The sequence below is a fragment of the Varroa destructor genome, unplaced genomic scaffold (assembly GCF_002443255.2).
Source record: "Varroa destructor unplaced genomic scaffold, Vdes_3.0 BEIS01000007.1, whole genome shotgun sequence".
In the NCBI taxonomy this organism is placed as follows: Eukaryota; Metazoa; Arthropoda; class Arachnida; order Mesostigmata; family Varroidae; genus Varroa; species Varroa destructor.
Genome location: NW_019211460.1, coordinates 30,581,927 through 30,607,233, shown reverse-complemented (window position 1 = coordinate 30,607,233; position 25,307 = coordinate 30,581,927). Strand labels below are relative to the sequence as shown.

The 25,307-nt window shown below is 43.2% G+C and overlaps 1 protein-coding gene and 1 long non-coding RNA gene across 2 annotated transcripts; one reads left to right on the top strand and one right to left on the bottom strand.

The window, feature by feature from the left end:
- Positions 1 to 530: 530 nt before the first annotated feature.
- LOC147754563 (uncharacterized) lies at positions 531 to 15,032 on the bottom strand. Its single transcript, XR_015317812.1, has 2 exons — positions 14,920 to 15,032; positions 531 to 7,982 (listed from the first exon to the last, which is right to left on the bottom strand). It is a non-coding gene; the product is annotated as an uncharacterized LOC147754563 (long non-coding RNA).
- On the top strand, positions 3,652 to 25,249 carry LOC111254463 (uncharacterized). The gene is made up of 4 exons (XM_022815330.2): positions 3,652 to 7,163; positions 18,723 to 19,353; positions 19,780 to 19,968; positions 22,323 to 25,249. The coding sequence occupies exons 2-4, from the start codon at positions 19,172 to 19,174 to the stop codon at positions 23,104 to 23,106; spliced, it is 1,155 nt and encodes a 384-aa protein (XP_022671065.1). The 5' UTR covers positions 3,652 to 7,163; positions 18,723 to 19,171; the 3' UTR covers positions 23,107 to 25,249.
- Positions 25,250 to 25,307: the final 58 nt, after the last annotated feature.

Sequence of the window (25,307 nt, the reverse complement as noted above, 5' to 3'; positions counted from 1 at the left end):
TTTTGCTGATGTGTGTCAATTGTCACGAGATAGGTTCATTGGCCAAAAAGATTTGGGCCACCGTGTCCTAACCTAACAGTCGGATTAGCACCTCGAAGTTTATAGTTTATTGAGCACGTTTTTAGGGCAGTGGTGGTTCATTGACAGTATTGCAATTAATTGATCGAGTAATAACAGAAAATAAGAAGTCCTCTAACTTTCCCACACTAGACCATTGGCTAGTATAACGGTAGACCAATGTGAACTACTAGTTAAATTCCATTTATAAACCCATCATTGCGTACCCTAGCGTATTTCTCACTGCCGATTAAAAAGCACATCCAATCCACTAGTAAATCTACTTTGTTATCTCAAATCAGTGCGTTCTCTCTGCATATGATTCAATAGGCAGACATATTCCTTGCCAGCGTGTATCTATGCAAAAGATAAAGCAAGCAAGTACAAATAGCATATTGTAATGTCACATTTTTTAACTTTTTTTTTTTTTTCTTAACAAGGAAACACGCTAGAAAATGATTACACTTTTCACAAGCAGTCGTATGTTTTTTTTTACTTCTACCCGCTTACATATCCTGCCCTCCTTACATTACTGAAGAAGGCACGTTTTTGTTCCTTTTTGACGCTAGCACCAATTAGCTAGGAGCAGCATTGGCGTCCATGAGTTTTCTCGGCAAAATGCTCACAATACTTTCATCTACGAGCCGTCCAATCTGACTGGCGGATTGGCTCATTGGGCTGTGTCTATGCTTATTTGCAATTCAAAGTTATCTCCAGCGCCCCAAACTCGAGAACGTCAATCCGTGGAATCAGCAGTGACAGCTGTTATCGAGCTGCGCGATTTAATAGCTGCTTATGCGTACTTTGTTCGTGGCACCTCCTGCCATTTTCGTGCTCTTTTACGTTATTTAACGCCAAAATAGCTTTCACTCCCGTGGAGGCCTCGAATCTCAATGGCTGCGTCGGCGATCACCGCGTCACTGCTCATGCAATAAAACGCCTCTCCCCCAATAATTTTCACCTAACACGAGAGTCTGCCACAAAAAATGTTAGCGACTGCGTTGTCGACTGGAAGTGACACGGCCCAAGGCGACGGGATAGCTGTGGCCGCGCGTTAAGGCTTTGCTTATTCTATATAGTATAGGTCCATTGGGCGTCGTAGGACCTTACTCACACATAGAATACATTCGAGCAAATACACAATCACAGGGACTGGGATAAGGGTCGTTAAAATGTTAGCTTACAGACAAGGCAATATCTACAGACGGTATCTAAACTTCGTCTGTTGATAGCGTGTAACTGTGTATCCGTGAAGATGTAAGTAGGCCAGAGAAATTCGAAAACGGAATGGATCTCGATGTTCCAAAACAGAGGTGAACGGGGAACCTGCATATTTCAAAATCAATTAAGTAAGAGCTGTCAGACCAGACTAGTAATGATCCTATACATCAGACAATTCGTACATCGTGGCCTAGCACAGGAAAAGTACGAACAGTGTGATTCTTTTCGTGTAGAAAAGCCAGTTTGGGGAGATCCGGCCGTAAGTATCTATTGAAGTGGCCGATTCCTGTGGGGACTCTGGGCCGCAAAAGAAGAACCGATGGCTACAACGCGCATAAAACCCGCGCTATAGAACAGATCATATGCGGCCTGTAGACACCGCGACGGAGCTATTGTTTACTGCGTCATGTTGTTTCTCCCGTTGGCAGTAGGTTTTACACGGTCCTAGTGCCAGGTAGGTGACGCGCTTATCTAGAACGATAGACAGAGCACATAGAGCAGACAAGCACTTTGTAGATATTTGCCTAACTAGAGCGGCTGATCCCTTCTTGTATCGCACTCGCGGTCAGTCTGGCCGTGGGTACTGTCCCCATCACGCTACGGAATCCTGAATGTAAAAGTTCTTGCGATAATCAAAAAGCGATACTTGCCACTCTTGCGTGATTAGGTACGAGCTCTTGGCTACCGCTTGCTGGATGTCGAGTTTTTACCGATGGATTAATGGCGGCTAATGGAGAGTATAAAGAGGAATATAATAAATTACATTGGGCAGATAAAATGAACGCTCTCGGTTTTACGCGCCGCGAGGAAAGTACCGCTGAGATTTACTCAATGTGGCTGGGTTGGATAATCACTACCCTAGATGATCCTTTACAGTCATAGCCAGGATGTATTTCTGGATCCTGTCTGACATGGGGCCCCTGTTGCGCTAAACTAACCCAACCAGTTTTGTTTCAGTCCGGTTCAAGTGGGTGATAGTTATGAGGTAAATAGGGCAAAGCAAAATGGCGGAACCATATGAAAACTTTGCACCCAATCCACAGCAAAGATAAAAAGGCAATGGGAACCGAGCTTGAAGTCGAGGCAGCTGGGATGTTTCAGTTGAGAGTAAGCGTCGATGTATTCCCCAAGGGACTAAATATATCAATAGCTGATTGATGGCACCAAACGGAAGTGACCGGGATTATTAACGTGTCGACCCAATCAAATCAGCGAGTCTAAACAACTATCTGCGGATAATTGATACTGGCACGCGCAGGCGAGATGGGATCTGTAAAGATAACGTTGTTGACCGAGAAATACGTCGAGTTGCCCTCAAAGCAAAAATCAACCTTAATGTCTACCTGATGGAACAAGTTCTTGTTGACGGGAAAATGTAGCAAAGAACGAATGGTAAAGCAAAGACTCAATTCTATGTATTGTATATAGTTTAATTTCAGCCAGTTCCAGAGCAGTCGGCCTTATAGCTTAGTAGAATTTTGTTTTGATTTATACACAGTTTTTGTCGTTGGGGTGGAATGATCATTTGGCGCAGTGTCCAATTCAACTCCGACGCCTGGACTTTGCTTTGTCCTGACCAATATCGACTAAACCACCATGTCTTTTGTTTTATAAGTAGCTAGTGTACCTAAATAGGTTAATGTATTAACTGTATTCAGCTGCTTCACGAAGAATAACGGTTCTCGAAGGAGACTGAATGGCTCTCCTATTTCTGCAGCGTCCCTTCTAATCACCGGTCCATATAGTCATGCGTTGTTGCCTTGCCTCTTGCAAACCCTTTTGACTGTGAGCGGGAGCGATACGAAACCCGGCACGAGGAAGGAAGCGTCCTGGCTAGCTCCTCTACCAAATCTGCTTTGTGTGACAGACAGAACAGTTTTAGGCCGAGTTCGCCCTGAGCGCTATGGTCTTTTGGCAGCCTTCAGAGCTGAGCGGTCCATCTTCCGAATCCATCTTCAGATACGACCATCTTCCGGCAGCGGGCGCTGATGCTTGCACCGGCTTTGTCAACACCAGTACACAAGAGAGTGCCGCTAAATCATATATAAATCTGCTTACTACCATTCCTGTGATAGTAGACGTACTTAGTGGTAGTACTACAACTACGTGCCGCTTAGTCGACATCGACCCGACCGCAGCGGCAGTAATTCCCAGTCTCTCTCTCTCTCTCTCTCTCTCTCTCTCTCTCGCTCTTGTTTGTGGGCGAACTTTCCCGTCGTCTGCTCCTATTGACTCCTCTTTTTCATCGGAGGCATAGAGAGAAAGGGAAATCAGAGGGTGACAGAGACAAATAAAAATAGAAAGGTAGAGAAAAGCTATCCCTTTCGTATGTCCACAACTCCTACAACTTGCTTCTGTCCTCCTCGCTCTGTGCGCGTCGCTCCCCAACGGCGTGTGCGGCCTCAGTGCAGCTGGCGTCGCTGCCGCTGCTACTGGTGGTCGTAGTCGGCGGCGATTGTAGTGGTGGTAATGGCACCAGCGGGAGCGGCGGCAGGCAGAGCTGTCCGTCGCGTTAGTCCGTTTTACCACGTCCCTTGTTCCGTCTAAATAGCCGCTGACACTGGCGCTTCTGGCGGCAGCGGCAGCGTAACTCATGACAGACAGACCGAGAAGAGATGGTCACCGCAGGCGTCATGCAGGGGAATGAGCGCAGCGGCTGATGCTAACGGCAACGACGACCACACCTTTACCGCCGCTAACATCGTTGACGACGACTAGAGCTACTCGAAGCATTGAAAATCTTTGCTATTATAACAGTTATTTGTAACGAAGAAGAGGATACCCCTTTGAATTCGTGGTCCCAACCCACGAGAAGTCTCTCTGACCAAGTCAGTAGAAGCGACAGGTTGCCTACAGCAGCAAGTAGTATTTAATAATAGCAGTATTTCGAATAGTTTTTCTCCCGTGACACTCGCTCATTGCCCAGAGCAGCCGGCTACTGCAACGCAATGGCACATACGATCAATACAGACGCACACACGGACGGACGCTTGAAGGCGCATGGTTACACTTTCTTGTTGCCTGCTTCGTCGTTTAGGCGGTCGCTGCCGTACGTTCGCACACACAGCCACAGACGTTTAGTCGGACACAGGCGCTCACAACCGCGCGATTCATTCTGTCCAGCTAACTGAGGGCGGACGCATGGAGAAGCGCACCGACAGAGCTGAGCATACGAACCGAAAGGACGATTGCAGCGATGCCGACTACGAACAGCAGTCGCAGTAACAGGCGGTTGTAGAGAACACGACGGCAGCTGTTGGGACCAGAGGTCGTGGCGACGGCGGCTCGTAGCTTGCGAGCGATAGGTCAAATGGAGAGCTCTTCGTAGCGAGGCTCGGTAGAACGATAAGTGGATAGACGCCATACGCAGAGAGTGCGCACCAGCCAGTTTGCAGGGCGGAGAGCTCACTGACTGGATAGTACGGGGAACGAAAACATGAGGGGAGCAGGCATCAGCGCGACGCGATCCTGCCTAACGACCAGACCCGGGATGGCTCAGGCGATACCGGACGTAAAACTCGGAAGCATCCATTTAGACGCGGCAAGGCGTAAATCGGTGCGCGGCGGTAACAGTTTCTACGTTCTTGTTTTTCCTCGTGCCCTGGTCCGACTGTGCAACTGGTGTCAGTAATCACAGTACTACCAATAATAACGAGAATAATAACAGTCGTGTAACAGCACACACAATCAACAAGAGAACGCGAAACGTGAGAACCGAGTAGCTATGCTATTAGGTATAACGTATACACGATAGTAGTTAGCTCGTTTTCAACGGAAAATGATGCAGAGGACGATTTGCGGTGTCCTTTGGAAAATTACTGCGTACGCAAGGGCATGTGTAGTGTTATGTAGTGTTTCAAATCTGCCGCCAGCGAGGAATAACATTGGTGTGTTTCTGACCGCTTCTAGCCAGTACAGTGCAATGATACGTATGTGAATGAAAGGGACTGTATTTGCCCCCGTGGATTATCTGCGTTTGTAACAATGACATTGAGTTCTATGTGAGTGTTAACCCCCAGGAAAAGTTAGAGGCAAGACGCGCCTGGAGGATGTGACAAATTGACTGTTTGGTCAGCTGGCTGACTTAGCTATTGACTGCTACTCCCGTCGTGGTGGAACGACCATGTAAAGATGTAGGCCAGTGCGCGTAAAATACCGAGATTCGTTCGAGAAACTCTTTTTTGTTGCGACTGCCGCCTCGGGCGGCGTCGTCTGGCCGTCGCTCATTCCAGTATGCGAAGAATTACAAGATGATTACACTAGCTCTGGTGGAGCTCATTGGCATCAATGATGCGGTCCTACGCAACGGTGCGGACCTGACGGGCTGACATCCACGCCACGACGCGGGACTCCGTCACGTTCCGGAAACGGTGGAAGTTGATTTGCTAGTCAAATTGATTGGTACTAATTATCACCTAACCAAGGAAGAGAAGAACAAACGATCTCATCTTTTTCTAATTGTTAATTGTCTATAACTAGCAGTTGCTTGTTACTTTTACGAGAGGGGGTGAAGCTCTCGCGTGAAGGGTGCGATCGCGCATCGGAACGATAGAGGCTGCGTAGGAGAAAGCCAGGAACACGGAGCTATGGATTGTTACTGATTGTAGCTTCGTTGATTTGGTGCTATTCAAATCTAATGCTAATGCTGTCGCGGAGGTTTTCAATATTGCCGATGCGTAAACCACCCGAGATGACTATCGGAATGACACTTAGATGTGCTCATACGAACTATGTTCGAGTATATGCGGACGTTAAGCTTCGTGGACGACAAGTAGTCGTCGTGACCTGGTCGTGCGGAGGATCGAACACAGGTGAAACGGGAAAGCAGCAGACGGGAACACACTTGGAGCAGTTAAGAAGCACTTCATCAGAGGCTACCTCGCCAACTCGACGTCATGCTCACATTCTCGATGATTAACAGCGGATAGAAGTGACGTTCAGGCCAATAGTGAAGTAAAGCGAAGTGAGGCTGAAAGCTGAAGGATTCAAAAGTGCTGCGCGCTTGTATATCGAAATGGGGAAGAATAAAGGTCTATTAGTTTCCACCTCTTGTACGGTGATACTGTGATGCGGGTGATACTGTATCAGCGTGACGGTGAACGTATGTATTTCATCTCCAGAAATATCGCACATGCGTATGTTTGTAATCGCTCGTAAAGACGGTTGAAAATTGTAGAGCAACAGCCTGGAGCAGAGGCAAATCGTGCACCACCGAAAAATAAACACGACAGTGACAGCCCCGCGAATCGCGCACGGTTTATGTGCAAGAAAAAGAGGCAAATGCTGTTAATTATATCAGCGTTATTGTTTGTGGTATTGCTAGCCGTTTGCTTAACGTCTTGAAATTTTTTTCAAGGAGGGATCAGCGAACATCGACCAAGCGATCTTTCCTGCTTCGTTTTACAGAGAGGCTTTATATCAATGAACGAGGAAAGATGCGGTTTATTTAAACAGCAACAGACTAGTTAAATCTTGAGTAAGTAAATTGTAAGCAATTACATATCGAGGATTCACTAGTCGACTAAACCTGACTATTGAATTGTTCCTCAATAGAATCATGTCTGGGGTTGAGACATTTCGATCGCTCTCTGCCACTTTCATCGGTTTGGATTTTGCTTTGAATGCACACATTTATAGACACTGAGCAAAGAAACCAAGTTTTTCCTCAAGGGTTTTCAAAAGTATACCGCTTGTACACGAACAGGAAGCTCGAAACCTTGGCGCGCTAAAGCCTATCAGCCGCTATCGATTCGCTTGTTTTGGAACAAAATTACCGTCTGTAGAGCTTTTATTTCCTAAGCCAAGGAATTGAACCAGTTCAAGTTTACCTGACGATGACCAGTCAGCTTTGAGGGGATCACATGCTTGGAGAGCAGCTTCAAAAGGTGAAAAGTTAAGTTAACAGTGCTAAAATGGTTACTTCAAGCATCGCAGCTGCATTATCATTCTAATTTAAAAAAAAGAAAAGAAAAGGAGAAGAAACAATTAGTTGTTGCTATTTATTGCCGCTTAAGAATCATTAACGTGACTGTATGACCTGAAGCCAAGTCCTAAACGAGTATGATCGCTGTGTGAACATCTAAAACTTTATGAGCCTCGCGTGAATAACGCCTAAACGATATAGATACCAAGTAAGCCTTGTCACCTGAAGCATTTGTCTTAGATGCAAGTGGGATAGTACATAGTAATCTTTATTAATTTTTGAGCAAAAAGGACAAAGGTGAAGCAGCTTCACTGGTCGACATCAGAACTTCAAGGCTCATCATGCTTAGCTATAGAGGGAGCTATTACAACAGACACCGAGGCTATAAGCGTGCGCGAAATGTTAGTCTTTACGTTCCCGATTATTATTAGAGATCGAGGGTTTTAATAAATGCCGAAAAGTAGGTCCAGTGAAAAAAAGATCCTAAAACTTTTCATTTAATTATTACCTTTCAATATAGCAACTCCAGAAACTTGTACATATTTCACAGCTAGAACGCGTAGAACGTATATGATGGCATTACGATCTTATCTAAACCTATAAGGCGAATTTTATCTACTGTAAAAAATATCACTTGATGAATTCCTTTGGCTCAGCTTTCGGTATATCAAAATGCATAGCAAAATCACATTGGAGCTTACCCAGTCTTTGTGTATAGTGAGACCTTTACTTGTTTTTTTCTTGCTATAATCCTACATTTTACCTGATCGTTACCTGAAATCTACCCAAAGAATTGCAAACAACAATTATGAAACCATCATCACTATTTCTTGTGAATGTTAATAATTCTATTATATAGCTGTTCACTACCTTCCGATTAGGAAATTGAAAATATTCATTCTATATAAACTATGTAATCGTCAGGGACATCGGAGGTTACGTGCGGGCTAGACATTTATAGGCCTATAATTAGTGTGGTTAGCAAGAACCTACGGGGTTGTCTTTCAAATATATAAGCTCTAATATGGCTTTGACTTTGACGGACAAAGTTGACATAGTTCCTCCTAATATCAAAACGGAATGAAAGTTGTTGTTCAGTATGTACATGGCTGACGAGATATATATAGAAAAACGGCGAAACGTATATCGTTGCCGTTGCTGAACCATCTCCAGGATCAGCTTCACTTTTGCGACCAATGTTATGTTTGATTTGTCTCATTTTGTCAACTTGTGATCGGACTTTCCTACACACCGCCTACTTGCCAGTCGTCCCGCCCTGGTGGCTTAAGGTGGCTCGGGGATTTGGTAGCTAGCAATATATGAAATACTGAACGACTCCAATAGAGGCTGATGATATTATGATAAACCGTCATATTCTGTAGAATAACATCAGCAAACTGGGATGGGTACTATCACACAGCAAGGACACAAAGAGGAGGAGGACTCGATAACGAGTGAATGTCCGCTCGCTTTATTTGTTTTCCGTTTATGTTATTTTAAAGTTCTCTCGCTCTCTCCGCGTATCAATTTCGACAACTGCTCGTCTATACATCTTCATCAAGCATCAAGGGCTTTGAGGGCTGTTTTTTTTTTTTTTTTTTTTTAACTTAAAGACCATTTCCTGATGCCAAGTTATGTACTCTAGGTATTGCATTAAACATTGTAAAATAGCAAATTTAGTTGATAGTGAGTGACTATTCAAATGACCAATATAAGGCAGACGAGCCAGCCCTGTTCCGAGTCAAACGATTGACAACAAATACGCTGCGTTTTCTTTGGAAATTTTCTCCTATCGGATTGATATCTGAGACGCGTTCGATGACACGCGTCACTAATCATCGATATAGATCTGATTAGGACGATCGCTATCTGATAAGCATGGGTGCTACCGGTATTTCTCCGTAGATAGCGAGTACATTTTCCTTTGAGATATCGAAGTGGCTAGCGATACGTTTGTACAATAATTTACCTACTCGGCACTTCTGACCAACAGCAGCAGTAAAAAGCTGCATATTCCAGTTTAATTTTCGTACACGTCCTGCATACGAAAGGCTCAAATTTTAGTCAAATACTGAAACATGTTACAAAGATCATCTAAGGACTGAACTACATGCGCTTTCAGGACGAATTAAGGCAAATCTTTTTTGTTCGATGTTCCGCATCTGACCGATGTTCTCTTCAGGGGATATATATATATGTAGGTACACCGATCGAAGAACCAACCGATGGCTGGACGGGCAGATTTTAAAGACCTTAAAGCTAGTCAAAAGTAAAGCGCTGTCGCAACCCGTATCCGGTTTGGTACAAAAACTAAGCAAAGAGAGAAACTAGGATGTTATTTTTCGTTACAAGTGTTTATGGGTGTTGAAGTTCTACTCGAACTGCATCTTAAAGCCTCGGTGGCGTAGTTGCAAAACAGGCCTGAAATACGGAATGAAAAATGGAAAGTTCGAAATAACACTAGGAATGTTTTGTCAAGACCTAGACAGCACTAGAGTTTCGTCAAGACCCCACGTAGTTGAACCCACATTTAGCCGCAATTTTCGGGACGCGACGATTGTGAATGCGTAATCGTAAATAGATAGGAGCCAAGTTGTGGTTGCGTACGTGAGATCTCTTTTGAGCTAGAGACGCTCCTTAACAAAAAGAGAGGAGCTCAATTGTTTATTTAAAATGGGACCCTTAAAGAAAACTCTAAATCCTACCTAACTATTATGCGTACCACTTCCACGTCAGCGAACAAGTCCAAACAATTAAACGACCCTATCTAATATCTACATTAAGCCTCTCGAAGAGAAACCTGTATAATATCGACTTCCAATAGAAATTTCACTATTAAATCGCCTACCGACGCAAACAACGTCTTATTTATGTCTCTATTCAATAACGAACGTTGGAGCTTTTTCTAAGACTGAAACATTTCTTAGTGCCGCTTGTAGCTGACGATTATTATAGCTACTTGTCGATGCATTAGAGTCCTATCCGCGAGCTTCCCGAAGTGGAATCGGCCTACCTCCATAATTTTATTACTATATTATTGGCCCTTATGGTAATCCTAATATTCGTGTAGCCAGTTGTTTCACGATTGCCGTTAATCGTCTGTGAGAAAATAATCACCTATCTGTTGCTGTCTCTACGTTTAGCCCTATATGAGCCCTAGAGATGACCAATTGTCTAACTCGCTCAATGTCTGTTTCTTATTTAGCGTTCCTCCCACGAACTTGCCCGGAGACTCTGCTCTTACGGCAGCCCAATGCTTGTTTCCCGACGGCGCATCGTTGCTTGAATTATCAACCAAACACCTTTGCGTGATGGCTGTTATTGCGGTCAACGTCGTGGCCAATGGAGCTATCGCCGGCACAGGCGCGAATAGCCAATACCCATCGCCGTTGACAATTTGTTGCCCCAATCCCATGTGACGACGGGCGACGCTAGCATTACGATTACGATGGCCGCGCTCTTTATTGCAGCATCTTTTTGTCGGCCGCGCCGGGTTAAGGCAGGTCCCGCGCCATCGAAAAGGCTCAGACACTAACGAAAAACACGACCATACGACAACGTGGAGTATTTTGCACCTGGAAACGCGCGGCTGTTTCGCCAAAGCAGCTAGTTGAAACAAGCACCGAGAGCGGAGAAAAATGGGTCCAGTGGACAGCAGGATTCTAGGTGGAGTCCAATATCTTTCTGGCAAACGTTCGAACGCGAGGCTTGCTGTCCTCAAACGAGATCTACACACTAGCCAGTGGTAAAAGTATGGCATTTTGCAAACAGTGTATCGGAGCGAACGTGGAAACAAAGGAAGAGACAGAATTTTGCGAAACATGTAAACAAATGCATCATCTATCAATGAGTCAACAGCTCAATTAATACACGAAATTAGGTCCATCGCTTTTACTTGAATATTTAACTAGCTTATTATTTAGGTATTTTCGCCTGCTTTACTTGCCGATCCAGCTCCTTTCTGACCAATATGCCAATCTACATCGACAAGCACGTCAAAGGTGACGCTTGGTTGGCGGCGCTTATTACTCAGGCGGCTCTCGTCGTTGGTATTGAGTTGCGTTTTCGCCTCTCGCCTTTCAAGCGTACTTTTAGGTGGATGGTAGCGTATGAAGGATTCTGTGTAAATGTGTGCCTCTACTGGTATCGATGTCCCAACGGGTATCGCGACACCAGCCGGGCGTTAGGCAGCTGGAATGATTGCGAAGAAACAGCGGAACTAACAGACTCCCAAAACGGCCAGCAGCCTCAAAGTGACGCTAGAGCCATCTACGAACGGCAACAGTTCTTACGCACAGGCAGGGAGGAATGGTTGGCTCCCAGTAGCGCTGGTAGGAACCACTCGAGATTTTACGTTTATGATCCATTCACGCTTGTACTCGCTACACACACTACGGGCTAATGGCACACATCACATACGGAGTCTCAGTTGGTGCTCGACGCTAGCCGCTCTACATGGGTCTCTCGTTGGTCTGTACGCTTGTGTGTGCGTGATACAGGGAAGCAAAAACTAAGAAGTGATTAAACAAGGATCGCAGGTTTGGCTTGGCAGGCGACGACGGCTACAGCTGGTGAGTGAGCAAGCAACGCCAATGACGAAATAGCAGGGCAACGAAGAACAGCAGCAGCAGCAGCAGCAGAAGAAAAAAAAACCTCAACAATTAGCTACGTGTAAGCTTCCAACTTTGCAGGCATCTTCTCAGCAATGAACAGCTACGCAACGGAAAAGCGTTGGATAATGTTATTGTCGTTGCTTACACAATACCTGGTCCCGCCAAACGTGGAGAGACGGATCAACAAACAGACGGTCAGAAGCACGCTCACAAACGCTTTCTCCAAGCTCACGCGCGAGGTGCCGGCCAAAAAGGGAACAGAGACTGCCTATCGTAAGTGGGAAAATCGACCCCAACTGATAGTACAGGCTGCACCCGGCAGCGACACGGCATCAATAGCTGCATACGCGCTAGTAAGAAAGCGTAGTTGGTTGCCACGGGCTCGCACCATAACCGGCCAACTGGTCGTAGTCATAGCAGATCGTTGACTGTTACTACTAGCCTTATACGAAGGAACAGTGACCCCGGCAGGTTACTGGTGTTATTACCTAAACGCGCCAACTTAGTACCGTGTTGGAAGTACCATTGCAATAAAAGACGCCCGTCTGCGGACGCCGACAAACGATAAGACGATTAGCGAATGGCAAACATAAAGACGAACTCGGGAGATGAAACAGGCACGGAAGCACACATTTGCTATCAAAATATATGCACACAACCGCATATACATATAACTACGGTAAAACTGAAAAAAGCGGTCGATAGGCGTTTTCGTGCGGACAACAGGTATACGGATCGGCCTAATCTAGGCAAGGGACTAGCGACATCTGCACGCGCTGTAGAGTTGTCGGTTACGACGAGCAGAAAAATTCAAACAACAACTTAAGCCAACGTTCGGCTCCGTCATGCAACGGCGAAATACGGTGATGAACAAGCTCACACACATTCATAGAATGATCACGACAGCCATTGCGCTGATATCAGTGGGTTCCCCAAACGGCGACCGTCGTGTAAGAACAGCGTACCTTGAATAATAATACTTTAATGACGTCATCACCGTTGCCGTAATCTATTATTACTATTATTAGGCAAATGTTAAACAGAGGCAAGGGAGGCTCTTAGTTTTCAAAGGACTCAAGCGACAAATCTTGTCTCCTTATACGCCGATATATACGCTTCTGTGAAGGGGAAAAAGGATTGAGAAGCTAATTCTATGCGCGAGTAAATTCTCTAACCAGATAACTCTTTAGAATTGAAACGCTACAGAAAAATAGCTAAAAATGTTCGCGGATCTACATTCAGGTATACTATAGGTTTAGTCGCCTAGTAAATATCGCGCCTGAGTAGGGCCAAGCAATACGTCTAAAACCATTGGTCTTTGGCAAGTGTTCCGCTCGAGATAGGTTTGAAAATTCACTGTGTACTGATCCCGAGAGTGACTGGTGATACTAAAAAAATCCTTACAAATAGGTAAAAGTTACTTTTGCTAAAATAGATGTGTTGAAATATACATCGGCTTTTACTGTTGTCGCTAAAAATTACTACTTTAAACGGCTGGTCCTTGCCAGTATGAAATTAAGTAATGCTTGAATTTCGAGCCTAGGCCACTTCATGTGTCCCAAGGTTTAGTGGGTGAAAATATCACCAACGCATCGTCACGGGGACAAACTTAACTCGAAAACACGCAGTACATATTCAACGACGTGTGTCAGTGTTACGTGGGACGTCAAAACGCTTTGTCACATGACTTGCAATTCGTAAACGTTTCAAAATTAAGCACCAAATTATTACCTAGATTGGCTGTCGCTACAGCAGCTTCTTGGGTAGGAATATACGGTCGCCGCAATAGCCTAGCGGGTAGCTCATTTGCCTATTAGAGGACACGTGATGGCGTGGGTTCGAATCCGGCCATAGACACGCGGTTTGTTTCGTGCTGCCACCCAGCCCACTGATGGAATGCCCAACCAGACGAAGGACCCGAAAATATAATTCTGCGTGACATTTAGGCTAAACACTTGCACGAACAAATGCATGTGAAAACAATTTGCATATGCCAAGCTTAGGGTCTAGCGTACGAATATTTAGACAAAAACACATTTGTGATACGAAACCGCATAGCCTAAACGTTTCTACGAATCGTTCTTCCTTGAGCTTCACCGAACGCACAGCGGACGATTATTATGAAACGAACGGGTATATATGCCATCTCAATTTAGCCAAACAAAATTTATCCACTTAGGAAATACTCCTTAACCGAGATCCTCTAAATATTAAATTCGAGCCGGACAACTAACTGCTAGCCAATGATAGCAGTTCCTCAATCCACTGAAATATGCCTTTGGATATCTTATGGTATAGTAGATACTTTGTGTTGAGTTATGAAGAACAAACTTTTGCATATAGTTCAATGTTGTTACTTACCGTTAATAGAAAAACGTGTGAAGTGGACCTTTTGTCATACACCCGTTTAAATGAAGCCCTAGACCCAACAGCTCTGCAATTGTTATTCTATTACAAAGGTGAACGGTTTAAACAAGTGACTATTTAAGCAGTACTAATAGACAACAAGGAGCCTAGAAGGGCCGAAGCGACATCAACGCCTTCGTTGGTTCAAAACTGTGGTTTTGATTTCGAACTGTAGCAGAACCGTATGTAGTCTGCAAGCAACGAATCCAGGAGTTCTATAGATTGCCAAGCAACTACGAAGCAGATCGGCGTAACACAGAAGGTCTAATCAAGCTCGAATTTAACATTAGCCTGTCGGGGATACTGGGTAGACGCAGGAAGAGAACGATAAACTTAAAATTTTCGTCAGTGACGGTGAATCTGCTAGGATCTAAACAGCTTGCTCGGTCTGGCGGAAATCAGTCGAACTCACCTCGACCCTATTAGGATAAACACAAACTTTCGTTACCTTAATGCTCATTTTGTTGAGCACACAAAATATCGCTTATTCCTCTTAGAATAGATCTGTAACAATAAAACTTTTACATTCTATGAGTGCAAGAATGGTACAAAACTTCATAGTATTTCTACGTACGTAAAAGTGTACGTACCTATAAAACTGACAAGTGTGAGCCTCTTGTTCCATAACGTCGCTTCTATTTTTGTTACGCAACTAACGTATCCTGTGAAATATAAATAGAATTTCGTAATACACTTCACCTTGTAGATGATAATTTCCGTTCGAGCCTATAGATGCGTATTCGAACAACTCGTTTCGTAGCACTCGATAAGGAGCCCTTAGGGTATCCTGCGTTGAAGATCCTTGTTACAAAAATATACGTCGCGCCCTATTGGACTCCGGACTACCCAGTGTCTCAATTCATTTGTCCTCTGGTTACTGGCGACGTATGGTTTTTTTTTATTCAAAAGCAAGAATTTCTGCTATTTTTAGCCAGTACCACTGATTTAGGCGCTATCAGGACGCAGTTCTAAGAAGTTAGCTTTAATTTATTTCTGTTAATAGAGAAATTCATATAGGTTCCTTGCTCCTTATCGATCCCATGATCTAATGAAGGACTAATGAATTCGATACTGGAGTGGCTCGGTTACGTTTTGCTGTTGGCGAACTTTAGATTCGATAGTAACGAACATGATCTTAACTTTTGGATCGAAAGCATAACGTTTAATCGAGATATTCATTTATCTAGGATAGCTTTGATCGAAAAAGTTATAAGAAGCAAGCATGTAGCATGCGGGGAAAACACAGATGGACAAGACACAGAAATTGCACAGTATCCAACTTTACGCTGTCCTATGTCTGTTTGTATGCCGCGAAGCTAGATAAAGACGACAGACTTTACAGCTGCATGTTATCTCTACGGCCCTAAACACATTCAGACAAAAAGCTAATGTGATAAGGCACAATGACTGGCACTCTATGAGTAGCTCTTCACGCTGCAAAGCATCCATCTTGTCATAGTGCCCATAACCCCGATTACGCAGTCGAGAGCGCGGAGCAAACCTCGCTCGAGATATACCGTCGATTGTGGGCCATACACCCATTAAAAGGCTTTACGCTGGCCACCCTCACGACAGACTGGTTAAAAACAGTTTAGGCGAGACGACTGGCTATGATAGGGAACGAACTAAACAGATCACTTTTACATGCAAAGAACAAAAGTAATAGGTATACTCTGAATTTGTTCTTAATTAGTTAGCGGCACATCGAGTACTACTTAGTCCCTTAAGATAGCAGGCAACTGTATGCATTTGCTAGACGAAGATAAACAAGAAAAAATATCAGCACAGATTTGCAATTGATACTAGTCCTATTCGTGCGTATGTTTTCGATAACAGAACGATGTCCTACTCATTACCGTGCGCGTGCCATTTACCGAGGTCTGGCCTTCTCTGGTTTGCCAACTTCTAGTGAATGCTTGTTCCTTAGTTCGCATGCATCGACTGATAAGTTACTTACTCTCCGTGCGCTTCCTCCAGTACCGCTAGTTGAGAAAGCCGAATACCGTTTCGCTAAGAAGATCGTAAAACTTAGGGACCCTTAATGATCGAACGGTCGTCCAAGACAAGGGTTCGACAACACTACGGACTCCATTCCAATAGACTGATTAGCTCGGTGAGCATGTTTATTATACACATCATAAAAGTCTGATGCATTGTGCCCACGTTCGGCCGAACGTAAGCGCCGGCAGCTCACTATAAACGGCCTCTCCATCTGGGGAGGCCATACTGCTGTATGACAAACAAGGCTAAGCAAAAAGCCGATCTGAGATCGGGTTGTCATCTTGCGAACGCGCTTATTAGGTTCGCCCCTATATGATAGTAGCTTGTAATAACGTGTGCAGCTACCCTCATTTCAAAAACACCAAACGATGCCTTGTCAATGGGATGAAACATCGATATATGTATACAATCGTTATGATAACCTAACGGTTGATTAGTTAGTTTCCAGTTCACAACCAAAGGCGGACGACTGACACAACGAAACATTCGACAACGATATTTTTAGAGTAACAAAATATAGGTAGAAAATTATTTTTGGCCATTAGTGCGGCATCTTTAAGCAAAAATGATCCTTTTAAATTGGACTATAATAGGTTATAGACGGCGGGACAGATTTCAATGGCTTGTTTACGATCTTTATTTTATATCCACACGTAGCGGGTAGTCGAAGTGGTGTCTAGTGTTTTTATTTCCCTTCGATAATCTCCGTAACAAGATGGAAACCTTGCTGTGGTATTTCGTGGAAGGCCGCACCGTCTCTTTTGCTACCTGAGACTGACTCATTATAGATCACGAATTAGATATACAAGAAGGGGAGGCTTACGACAACTGGAACGTAGTGAATTTTGTCTCGTAGATGTTTATACATTTCGATGCACCGATATCTCTAACAGCGCAAAATCTCTAGGTGTCCTAAGTGGTTTCATGACAAGTTTTTTCAACATGTATTAGCCTGCGCTAGCTGATTATTAAATGGTGTCCTTACGAGTTTGGCCGTCACACTAGCGTAAGTGTCTTCCGATAACACGTATTGTCACCGACGTATATACAAAGGAACTATATAGAGGCTGCGCAAGGGCTCTTGGCACACACAAAATTTTGTTTGATTTTTTTTTCCACTTTAGCCGCTTATTATGGACACCGATGACTCATTCGTCATTACGTTCGTCGCTAAGTTACATTTCAACTTGTGCAACCGAGAACGCACTATCTGAAGATAAGCGTACTGTTTTTTTACTTCACTTCAAACATGAAAGTACAAAATAGTTGAAAGGTCAGACGTTTGTTTTTCAGTAACACCATTAGTGGTCTAACTTGTATGCAACGAAAGAAAATTCGCACATAGATAACTCCGTATCGGTTTCATTAAGCACTGCATTATTTTATTTTGATTTGCCAAACAGTTATATAGAATTGGTAAGGTTATAGGGGTGTTTTCGTTTTTCTGTTTGTTCTAAGTTAAAAACAAACCGGTCGAGTCAAATGCTCGAAGGTAGCGTCTGTCAAACTTCTCTATTGTATATGATCGGATCGTTGGTCTAGACAAAGACTTATCCACCATGGTTCACTACGTGCGTGACTTCAACAGTGAGTTATGAACTTCCTAGACCGGTCGAAATACATATGCGTCGTTAGGACGTCCCTTGAAGAAAGGACGAGCGTGCATTTTTCATCCGAATATTCACTCCTTCAAGATTCACGCCCTCTCGCTAAGATTAACTAATTATGTCTCTGCGGTATTTATTGACTTCTAGAAACGTTAGCAACTAGTAAACTACAACCTAGCAAGCTTTATCTTCTCTCCGATACAGTGCTGTACTTAAGAAATGATACGCATATCACGCTTATATTGATACAAAGATATGATAGCTACAGCAGAGCCGCTGGCAACGCTGAAGACAACTATCGTAAGAGATGATAACTTTCATGTAGAATCCGCGCTAAGTAATAAAGAAATTACCATCGCCTGATATGTTACTTCATCAACGACTCATCAGATGAATAGCTTGATACATTTATTAAGTCAGATTCGAGATACGTTTGAACTATCGCGCGCGAACTAACTTTAATTGCGGTGGGCACAATCATACAAAGCAGGCAGTTTATTCGTTGTGACTGCCACAAAAGGCTGTTAAAGCGCTTAGAGAAACGAAGGGAGTCAAGCCTATATCGAAGACTTACTTGAATGTCGAAATACGACGAAATACAGTTTGGTTTATGTGAGGTACAGGCGCACCTGCGAGACCTGTGCATCAAAAGCCCTGACTGTTCGATTCGTTCTTGATCACTTTCCCCAGCTGCCTGGAACTTGTGTTTGTGAGCGACCCTTAAGTTTGAAGGACGCGCATCGAGTTATCGACACGTCGGTCAAATAATTTCAGACTTCAGATGACACTTGATGTCGTTTGAGCATATCTTTCATTAAGATATGTGGATGAATATATCAGCAATGTATTATACTATCAACCTTTAAATGTTTTACGTTTTTCGTCACATTTCAGAAATAGACGTTACTTCATCACATGAGGACCGATACTGCTTCGACATCATCGATATTTCACGCATCCTTAGCCTGTTTACTCAGCCGATTCCAAAGCATGTGACCCCAAAAACTTTATCACCACCACCCCCTTCCCCCATCTGGAACTTTTTCTCGCATGTCTTACCAAATTGCACGTTACCGTTGTTTCCTTTTCTCGTTTGCATTCATTAAGATTGACGCTTAGACGTTATCCAGTTAGTAAACTGATTACAGTGATGTTGCAGGTAATACATTTAACTTTGTTTAATTTAATCTTATACCTTTGACTCGACGACTAGTGCCAGCTTTATAACTTAACATGCGAACTCTCTTTAGCGTTGAAACTTGCGATGTACGGCCTGGCCTAAAATGAAAATATAGCCCTGTTCCACCAGCTGTCACCGGCCTAATGTGATTCTACAGCAAAGCATGAGGTCTAATTTTTTTTCAATCACATGCCTTACAGATAATAGCGGTGACGGCGGCGGAGCCTGCGATGAAGGTCCTACACAGCAACTTCAACAGCAACTCATAGCGTTAATTCCGCGAAAGCGCCGACCAAAAGGGACTGGACCGCGCGCTTTAAAAAATACAGGGAAAAGCCTATACAAGTGAGTCTTCTGGAGTCAGTCTGTATTTGAGAAATTTCGAAGCCTTTCGTAATTGTGGTTTAAAGCAAATGTTCCATCATGCAGGATGACAGCAGTGTCTCCAAGCGATAGGGCGAGGGGGGTAGGCTAGGAATAACGGGTATAGGAGGTGTATATGGCTATCAATGTTGACAATTATTAACATCAGCTTGCAAAGCTTTCAATAAAATATCTTGGGGTTTTTAGCTCTTCAACAGTAACTGTTACGAAATCAGGCAACAACGATGAAGGCGATCATCAGTAGTCATAAGTTAGATATAGCAGCTCGTTCTGCTATAGTTCAAATATTGAATCTGTCATCTATTTCCCTGCGAACCTAACGATACGCAGAACATATGTAGTAGTCCTATTCATTTGTCATTCTGTAATCTTCTTACGTCGATGCAGATGCGAGCAGTGTGACTATACGACATCTTGGCCATCTTGGCTACGCACTCACCAACGCGTCCATACAGGAGAAAGGCCGTTTGCGTGCCACCTTTGCTCATACACATCGTCTCAAAGCTCAAACCTTCAACAGCACCTAAAACGCCATTCAGATGAGCGGCCCTACAAATGTGACCTTTGCGAATACAGGTATGTAACCACTCACAAGGTATATTTCTGAGAAGGTTTTGTTTGGAAGGTCATTCATTTGTTTATTGTCCTTAGCCCTTGAAATTACCACTGATCGAAGATGAAGCAGGTACATGTATGTGCTTCATATATATATGGGAAAAATGGTCGGTGGCCATTTGTCACCACTACTAGATATATGCGCCTTGGGAAACATAAATTCGCAACGAATAAAAGTCAATAATTCACAAAAACAATGTTTGTTCATTTATCTACTTGTCAGCTGCCTCGGAAGTTTGTAACATCGCTCGCAAGCTTAAGCAGTGTCATAAATTTTATGCTGATAGTAATCTATTTCGGCGCGCTATCGATTAGACCCGTTAATGTTATTTAGTAGCGATTAAAAAAAAGGAGCTATATTACCCAGTTGACATAGATGATATTGGTCTCCAGTTGGCATTTACGAGACACGTCTATTGGTATCCGGAAACGGTGAACGATGGATCTGGATGGAACTGTAACAGTTTCGCCCTAAAAAACCTGAGCTACTTATTGCTTAGAGACATTAGTTTGTATTCACTGGTAAGGTTTAGTAACGAGACGTGCTACGGCAAGCCTAAAGCCTAAAACATTTCAGCTCTTAAACGAGGCGCAGACTCTCATTGGAACGTTAACATTAGAGAAGTAGGAAGTAATCGTTAAGAGAGGCACCGGTAATTAAAGGGTAGATGTTATGGATTCGTGACTTCGGAAGGGTTTAGATCTTGTTTAGATTCGAAGTACGCTATGATATGCACTTGAAGCTAAACGCGGTAGGATCCGGAAATGTCTTCTCGCGTGATGGCTGCAGCTTTCGATTCAAATTGTCATGGTTGAACCCCCAGACAGAGGGCGCTGACTAATTTGCCTAGGAAGATACCTATATTTGGCGTGGTCTAGCTTCGAAGGCGGTTCATTGCGATGCCAACGCGCTTTCGAACAAAAAACCTTCAGAATTTTAAATTTAGATCTTACGCTCATCTTCATCGCTCCGGAAGAGAGTCATGCTGAACAGTTTTCAATAGCAATATATAAGATGTTCAGTTGGAAACATGCCTTCGACCCATAGCCAAGACCTGCATGATCTATCCTCGGATAGCCCTAATGCAGAAAGCAAGTAAACACACGCCATTGCAAATCAACGCAGTCGGTATTAAGCCAAATTCGATCCGTTATTATAATCTTGTGTAATTTACACACAAACACATAGTTGTACACATGCACGTACACACGTGACACATATGTTCACAAATACAGATGCACGCACTCATGAACAAGAAAACATGCAGCAGATAGGACGAATCCTTTGCTAGGATTGGCAGAGGATCTCGATCAATAGTTGCTGGCACTTTTGCCGGTTTAGAACTACTTTACATTTGTGTAATATAAATACATGTGTGCTGTATAATAACCAACGTTTCAAATTGTCAGTAGAGTATTGTCTCACCTCGTATATAGTCAGCCATTACTTAGTTCTGCGACGTTTCAATAATCACTGAACGGACGCGGATATTACGCCATTTGAAATGTGATGTTGTTGAAGTCTCTGATTACGTCGGTCAACCCAGAGGGATCAGTTGAGTAAGCAACGCGTACAATATGGCTTGTTGACTTTCGTTCATTGGCTACTGCTGCTATAGATTCGAGTGGAGTAAGTGGTCGAAGTTATCATCGTGTCTATCGCCATCACGGTTACCACTGGCCGATACTAGGCAGAGGTAAAGTTGCTAGCTTTCTAGTTAAACTAGCTATAAAGTCTCCCTTAAGCCAACTGTTGTATCAGCCGCTTGACGAAGGAAGTATTTTGAGAACGTGCAGGATTCTCCTTCATTCCAAGTAAACGTAGATAATGTATCGGATAACGAATCATGTTGCAAGCACTGCAAACGGCCGATACCGTTTCGGCCACCGGGTCGTTTAAGCGTGGTTACAGCTGTCGTATGGGGACGTAAAGTATAAGAAAGAGAGTTCTGTATCGTCGTATAAAGGCTTCTGTTGATGAAAAACGTAAGTTTAGAGTAAACATAGCGCTAAACATGTTTTCGGTGTCGCACTCGTAGCAGCGTGTGAGCTCGGTTTACGAAAATTTGCAAGGGTAATATTAATGCAAGTCTATATATGCATGCATATTGCCTTTAAGTTAAGGTACTTCAAGCCATGCCCATCTAAATAGATTGGACCAAATAGCATCTTATTATAATATATAATATAAAATAATATAATAAAGATTATATATATATATATATATATATATATATACACTTATATTTTTTGTTTTCTTACTTATATATAATAAGTTATTTTGTTTCTGGTTCTTCGATTTTTCCTTTTTTCAGCTGTAAACGCGGTCATCAGTTAACAACCCACCGGCGAACACATTTTGCTAGAGACCTTCGACACTTGATGTCGTTGCACGGTGTCTTACCATCAAGCACATCTCTGACAGTAAATAACTTTGCGTCGCTGACGCAGCTGAATTCATCCGATGGATCGGAGCCTCCTCCATCGTCTTTACTGGACTACGGCCTGCCGCTCTCCCTCATCGATGTTGACCTCGCCGCGTCAGCAACACGGAATTTGATTTCGTCCTCATCGGCTCCTACAGCATCATCAGTGGCAACGCCGACATTCGCCACAGCGCCTGACCTCACCAGTCGAGGGGCAACGATACTCACCTCGACTTCATCGGCCTCACCTGTTTCTTCTGCCACAGTCACCCCAGCGTCTACTACGTGTACGATCGCAATAGGCCCTCCATCTCCTCAGCTGTCTTTCCTTGCCGGCGGACCATCTGAATTAACCGTAACCAATGCGGAGAGTCAGGCACCATCAAGATTGCCCCGATACTCCGACTGTATTCCGTGGATGGCGTCGATATCTTCCGGCAGCTTACTCGGGATGAAGTCCATGCCATCGATGGCATCTCCGCGGGTTTCTGATGAGTCAGCCCCATTTGCCGAAGATACTGACCAAGATCCGGACCAGGATCAAGATCAGGCGTCGCAATCGAGGTCAGATTCAGACGAATCAGATTCTGAAAGTCCGGGAACATTACACATCGATGAGCCCACACCAGCTGACCGCAGTTGTGATTCGATTCAAGCTAGAGAACACCTGTGAAGGACAACCTTAGTAACTAAAAGACAAACAAGAGTTCGTTGAAGCTGTCTGAGCCAATATAATACGGGGCGACGTGATTCCTACGATTTACGCGTCCATTTTCCAGCAGTGTGTACCGTGGCATACACACATGCATATCTATGTATATTCACCCTACAGATTTCTTGCATTCAACATGATTCTCATATAGAAACGTGCTCTGAAACGGTCTCCTAAAGGGGATGTTCTCGACAGACGCGTCTGCGTGAATCAATTCAAACGTTTATAAACTGTGAACAAAGTTTTATGGTGTTTCAAGGGATGGCACGCGTACATACAGTGTAACGCGAAAATGAATCCTATTTTTCTGAATTAATTTTTTCTGCAGAAAATATTTTCATGTCGTTGCATTGAACAGTAACGACGAGCTATTGTTTTAAATATATTCAATAATAAGAATATAATAGACAATAATAACGATTCTTAAGGTTGAGTACTTGGCGCTGTTTAGTACTTAAACAAAAACGGACAAAGAGGATCTCAGTCCTTTGTCTATTGTATTAAAAATTATATGGACAGAGATATCGTGGGTCCCACCGGTTGAGTTCCTAAATACTGATGATGAGGACGTTGTCGGATAACTTTTGCCGCAACTTATTAAGCGAATTGTACTTATCCCAATTATATATATATATATATATATATATATATATATATATATATATATATATATTCATTATTATCGATGATAATATAGCCAATATCGTACGCGCAGTGCAAAAACCCTTGCAACAACACTGCATGCCAAAGGTCAACGAAACAGAAAATGCCATATCTTTGGGCCACTCGGAAGATGCGTTGCAATTGCTACAAATGTGTTTCGAATGTACAGCGAATTTGTACACGTTTTTATATAGAGAAAAAGGATTAGGATAGAATACACGGTGTTGATCTACTTGCCCCGTCGTATTTCGAAATGATCGAGATACCTCTTAGCGTACGAAATGCCCTGTGCATCGTACAAACATAAGTGTCGTAGTGTTCCGCTTGTACGAAATAGTACGTTTTCGTGACCGCTATTGTGTTACTAGTAGTTCTCTTGAAAATGAGCAATTCATGTCCGTTCGACATCAACACCTTTACCTATTCAAGGGCATTGGTATGATTTGCCCTAGCGTTACGGTCGAACTATACGTCCAATTGGCGTTACATATGTGGTGAGGTTCTCCATTTGCTATTGTTGACATCGGGCACCAGTCGTCAAATGCTCCCTAAGTAGGATGCAAGTCGTTGTGGAAGTCTGGTCTATATCACACTGGGCTAGCTTACGATGTCTACGTATGGAATGACCTGACGAAAGTTCAAACACTATCCAATGTATGCAGATAGCTTGCTCCCGATTCTTCGGACCCCCTAATTTTCAATTGATAGCAATCACTGGAGCTACATTTCTCGAGATTCACTGATAACCAATTAAAATGAAGATACGAAGAAGATACGAAGGTATTATTCAGTTTGTAACTTATGCGGTTCGTTACATACTTATTCGAAGCTGTCATTGTCAATCAGTAGCAACAATCGTGAATTGCGTTGAATTTCCTTATCGATATATTTTTTTTTATATAAAATTTTCATTTTGATATTTTTCTACGTAGTTCTGAATGGCCCCAAGCTAGTCAGTAGAGACAATTAATTGCAGCTATGTATAGCAAACTATTCCGGATTGTTTAGTTCAAGACACACACAAACACACACCCATATATATACAACATATGTGTGTGTGTATATATACATATATATATATATATATTTTTTTTTTTGGTAAGGCGGAAGCCCGCAGTTGAATACGAAATATGACTGGAATGTAAATTTATAGTTGAAACAGACGCTGATTCTACTATGATGTAGGTTGGTCTAAGCGTAAAGCAAGCAAGTTTGTTCGTTATTGTGGGTTTGAGCCTTAATCAGCAGTAAACCTACGAGTACCTCTCATCTTGTAGAAACGTGATCAAGCCAGGGTAGCGAAAATAGATGGTTAGTTATTACTATTACCATTATACAATGGATGTGAATTAACGACTTGTTCCGTACTACACATTCCAAAAACAAGTGCGTGCAGCAGAGACAGGTAATGTTGATATTAATAAATCGAACTGCTAGTTGAGTGCATATATTTTTTTTTAGGCTTAGAAAATAGAATTTCAATCGAATGTATTATGAAA